Source organism: Chaetura pelagica, unplaced genomic scaffold (assembly GCF_000747805.2).
Source record: "Chaetura pelagica isolate M959 unplaced genomic scaffold, ChaPel_1.0 scaffold254, whole genome shotgun sequence".
Lineage (NCBI taxonomy): Eukaryota > Metazoa > Chordata > Aves > Apodiformes > Apodidae > Chaetura > Chaetura pelagica.
The window spans coordinates 1,017,933-1,023,341 of NW_009952963.1; the positions used below are offsets into that span (position 1 = coordinate 1,017,933).

General features: G+C 39.4%; 1 protein-coding gene across 1 annotated transcript in view; it reads right to left on the reverse strand.

Annotated features, from left to right (window-relative positions):
• The window catches only part of MED13L (mediator complex subunit 13-like), a 173,535-nt gene that overhangs the window by 27,357 nt on the left and 140,769 nt on the right, over nt 1-5,409 (reverse strand). Inside the window, 2 exon segments of the mRNA XM_009995682.1 lie at nt 11-143; nt 2,530-2,735. Coding sequence (XP_009993984.1) covers nt 11-143; nt 2,530-2,735 — 339 coding nt within the window.

The following is a 5,409-nucleotide window of genomic DNA, read 5'->3' on the forward strand; positions in this document are numbered from 1 at the left end:
GGGTAGGTGCTGGCGAGGGCAGCTCCCCTGCCCCGCTGTTGCTGGCTGGGGCCGCGCTGTTCAGTGTCACCGGCGTGTTCATCTGGGGAGTGTTCATCTGAAGATAGTCCTGGTCGGCCAAACTCCCCACGCTAGGCACATTGCTACAAGAAAGAAATGAAAACCAGTCACATGCCATCATCAACCAACTGGTTGGTTGTGAAGACCTGATTTTGTCAGAACCTATTTTTAGTTACAAGGAGATGATGAAAACTGGCAGGATTCAGCACAATTAGAGTAAAGGAGGAACACACCTTCTGCTCATAACTTAGGTCTCTCAACTAAAATCATAATTCTCATCATGAACACCATTGTTTCTTATCAGTTTAATAAAAAAAAAAAAAGCTATTATCTCAGGCATTTAGCCCTCTTAAAGATTATTCTCATGGCCTGAAACTCAAATGCTCCTGAGAAAAATTATCTAGAGAAATTATCAAGATTTTAGGGAAAAGAAACAGAACTGTAGTTGATGTTCTAAACACAATTATCTGCAAAGAGATGTACATTAGTGGAAATGAAAAAAGTATATCAGAGGCATAGAAATCTTACTTTATCTCAGAAACCATAATTTTAATTACTGTCAGAAGTCATGGATGTGGCACTTGGATCCCCTCACGGTGGGATATAACTGACAGCAGAACTGCAGATACTTTAAATGCAAATGCCCATTTAGGATTACACACTCAAGAGCACGATATGACACATTTCATTACAAACTCTGAGTCACGTAAAGCTAAGAATTGTCTTTTTGGGTCATATTCTGTAATGACTGCTTTTTATTACTCTGTTTTTGTCATTTTTTTTCCAAATTCAAGTGACCTAAGAACAGTTCGTACATTTCCGTGAGATCTATCTTGTCTCTGCAATGACTCATTGTATCAAGAAACAAGTAACATGGGGCCAGTCAAAAGGGTAAGAGATCTTAACTTTTCTCTTTCCAAGCTGCTAAGAAGCTTCTCCCCTTACTTGGAATTGGTTCATTACATTTTAGGACAAGGCAAAAGTGTAAGAACTCAATGAGGCTCTTGATAAAGGAGGGGAAACAGTTTTTTGTCATTGTTGTCTGTTCTTACTATGTATTTTGTGTGTTATTTCAACAGGCACAAGCTTAATGCTCACGTATCATCAGTGACTTGCAAAGGAAAAGAGTGAAGACCTTATTCCTTAGGACAATTTTATTACCTTGAACCGATATATGTCCAACTCAAAGCAAGAGAGGAAAAAAATAATGAAAGAAGGTTTGAAGGAGCTGTGAATCTAAAGCACACAGAATGCCTGGACTGATATGAAAAGGTGACCTAGAAACCTTGATTGGCAATCACCACTCTGTTGGAGGCCTGCAGTAATCATCTTCACTCTAATTGGATTATACTGAAAATGAAAGGTTTTCCCCCCACCCAACAAATACGTGAAATTAATAACCAGCTCAGGCCTGGTGAATCAGTTACTCTTATGAAAAAACTGAGAATTAAATTGCTCCCTAGGCACTATCAAGGGCTTACAATTTCTTTTTTGCAATTCTTTTGAGAATACTGAAGGATCCTTTGGAGCTGGAAGATGACTGATTTAAAGGATTTACAGACTGATTTAAAGATACAGGATACTTCCTAGAGACACGAATGCATTGCAGCAGGAGACCTTTGTATTATTATTATGTGTTTAAAGGTGTTTTATTAACTGAATGGTGAACTTCTTAGTAGCATTCAAAATCTCCAGTAATTAATTTCTTCCATAAGAATTGCTGATTTCTGAGAACTGATTAAAGGACACGAGGTTTTCAATCCAATACCAGTGTTTGTACATAGGTCACAGCACTGTCGTACTTGGCATCTTGTCGTGTTTAGAAAGGGGAGGATAGCATGTTATCTGTTCATCAGCAGCTCCAGATGTGACCCATTCAGGTTAAATCACAAGGACTCAGAGGAGCTAACATGAGGAGGGGGAGCAGAGAGCTGCCACAGGCCTACACAGCATCTGAAGAGCCCTCAATAGGCAAAATGGTGTTTCAGGACAATATAATCAGACTGAAGCCCAAGGTGAACACAGGAGCACCAACAGGAGGGGAGCCTACCTGCAGGCTAGAGAACTGCACACTGCATTGAAAGCAGAGAGACAGGAGAGGTTAACTGCACCAATCTTCTTCCTTAACACTTCTGGGTCATGTTGAATTACAATATTTTCCTGTGTCAGTAATTGCAATTAATTCTAGTGTCACATGTTCATGTTCTTTTAAAAGCATTAGCAGTGTAGTGGCCACAGTGTAAAACCACCCATTTCTAAAACCTATTATTAATGCAAATGTTCCTACTATGAGAACTTTTTTTTAATCTCAGACAACAGCAAACTTAAAAGGTTTAAAAATACATTTGCAGCTTACTGTATGGTTCTGGTGTGTGGTAAAAGCAGTGTTAATACATGAAAACATTTTAATTCATAAGCCATCTTAGGTATAGCCATGACAAACTGATTTTCTACAAGACTGTAACTTACTTGTAACCATCTCTAATGAAAGTGGCTGCAGGCGGCAAAGGAAGTTGTTCAATTTTAGGAGGAACAGCCCAAGAAGGCCTGAAAATGCAGGCATCTGGTATCTTCAGAGGTAGGAGGCACTGGCTTGGCAGTATCTTCAGTGGAGCAAACATGGAGGAGCCCACGAAAGGTTGAAATGATGGAACTTTGTGCACGTACGAAAAATCCTGCAACATCCAAACAACATTGTTTGCAACAACATGGTAAGGTTGCTCCTTAGATATTTATTTTCATTTAAAACCTATGGCACTCTTTGAACCCTCTACAACTTATTTTTTTCCAAAGTTAAGTATATTTACTCATTCTACAAAACATTCAAGGAAACTCAGCTGAGGCTCCTTGATACACGGAGCTGCTACACAACTTTACTGTCAGCAGATTTAACAATCAGATTAGATTCATTTAAGATAACCTATGTCTGAAAAGTGACTATTTTACTTATGAAATTTCATACTACCTAACTTTAAGCACCTAATTTAGGCACTTAAAAGATTCATCCTTGCAAGATTCTTATACTGCTACTGGAGAGGCAGTCACTGTGTGACAAAATCTTAGGTGCCTGCAGTCAGCCTCTCTCAACAACCCTCACATTGGGGATTAACATCATCCACAGAGGACACTTTATACATTCCAAATATTATATAGAAATTCATAATCAATCTAGTAAACATAATATTAAATATAACTATAAACGAAGTCCAGTCAAACTGGACTTTTCATAGACTGTCAGGTTTGTTTGCAGAGAATGATGGGAAGAACTTCAGCCAGAGTTTCTAGAGCTATTCCAAGTTTCTTTCAGAAGAAAAGAGCTAGTCCTTTTGAGGCACTACTGCAAAGTAAAAATCATTATTAAAATAGTAACAGTAGTCTTTCTTAGCATTTCAGTATTTAACAACTCATTAGATCTTTGCAATTTTTCCCTTGACAAGCACTGAGAGATGAGAAATGTGTGGATTACTATCTTCAGCTGCAGCACAAGGAATCTACTCCCATGTTCTCAGAATGATTAGCAATGGGTTTAGGTGCTTGTTTCTCCCACTGGTGTAACATGAGCAGGTGTGACACACTTAAAAGCAAGTAAACTGTGCTGTTGGAAATGTTATCAGGAAGAATTAAAATATGTATTTTAATACTCCTAAAATGGTTGTGAGGGAGATTAAACTAGCTTCAGTATCAATGACACCCTACAATCTGTTCCCACTCAAAACCTTCCTTCTTAACTAATTCCAGTACAGATTTTCTTTCCAGACCCAAATTATCCTCATCTTAAGCAAATAGTTTACTGAAGAAACAGAAGAAAACAACCAGCAAGGTATGTGGCAAGGCAAACTCTTACAAACCTTATAAAAAATTCATTTCAAACTTCTACGGTGGTATGAAAATTGGTGAATACCAATTTTCCAAAGGCAAATGGACAACTGTTCTTCAGTAAAAGCTCCAAAGAAGATGCCTTTCCTCATCATGCCTTCAAGTCAGGAAATTGGGGTAGAAGGAAGAAGAGATCTTGCAATAACCAAGCACTCTTGCTACATATGCCCAGCTCTCCAGGTGGTTAACTGTCCTCACCAGGGGGGCCCTGATAACCAACTCCCTGACACTTTCCCAGCATCTCCTTCTCTACAGAATTGTGTGTAAAACTCTCTACCAGCTCAGCCCCTCATGGGTGTCAACTTCATGTTCAGCCCTGTGAGCTGGAACTCTTGGGTCTGCCCCAGTACTGCCCCAGACACACCAGTACTGCCATGCAGGAAAAATTGCTAATCCAGAGATGGCTGAACTATTTATCCTAAGGAAAAATTATATATCAGTATTCCCATATTGATATAGAGCCACTTCTTGTCCATGCAACTGCAAGTGCTCTGTCCTGCCATGCACAGTTCTCCCAGCAGGGTAGATGCTTGAAAATAAACCTTAGGTTCATTCCAACATTCACAGCAGCACAAAATGAGAGGGAAGGAGGTGGTGCTGGGGAAAGAAATGGCTGCTGAAGTAGAAGAACTGGCTGTGGCAGATTAGGGGTAGGGTGAGCCTGAAGGAGAACTGAGCTATAAAATCAAGGGTTGGGGACTACCAGAAAGACTGTGCTCTAGTGCCTAACTCCCTTTTTATCACTTGTGTACAAATGAGCTTGCTGCATAACAAGAAAATACACATTTTTAAATAAAAAAAACAAACCCTGGGGCTATAGGCATGGAAATATGGGAACAGTAGCTTTAACAAAAGTGAGAAAAACTGGCCCAAAAAGTTAAGTAATGAAGAATACACACAAGCAGGCAAAATGATTTTATCCTACCTCTTCACCTGTGCTGAAGATGGAACAATGAAATACAAATTAACGTGCTCTTAAGTGCTTATGTTAAGTCCTCTTATGTGATGCTATGGAAAAATGGATACATCTGGACATGTAGAGTCTGGGAGGTGAGTACTAGTACCCAGCAGCAGAGTCCCCATTTCAAAATAGTTCTTTACTCAGATACACTATAGGACTCAATAGAGGAGTAACTATGTGACATTACCTGACCTGTGTTATACAGAAAGTCAGATAAGAATGGTCCCATCTGGCCTTAAAACTTGTGAAGTAACATCAGCTGAAGAAGAAACAGAGCAAGTTCAACCCCTGGGCTTTCTCACAGATTTTCAACCCTAACCAAAAAAGGCAACATTTCAGAGAGAAAAAGGCAGCCCTTCTACATGCATGATTTTATCCTAGCTGCATCCCCAGGGACTGGCAGCAAGGATGGGCTATACATAAAAGGTGCTACAGAAAAAGTATCTGAACAAATCAATAATTTAACTGCTACTTAGTCACAAGTATGTGCTTTTCAAATACATACACTCTTT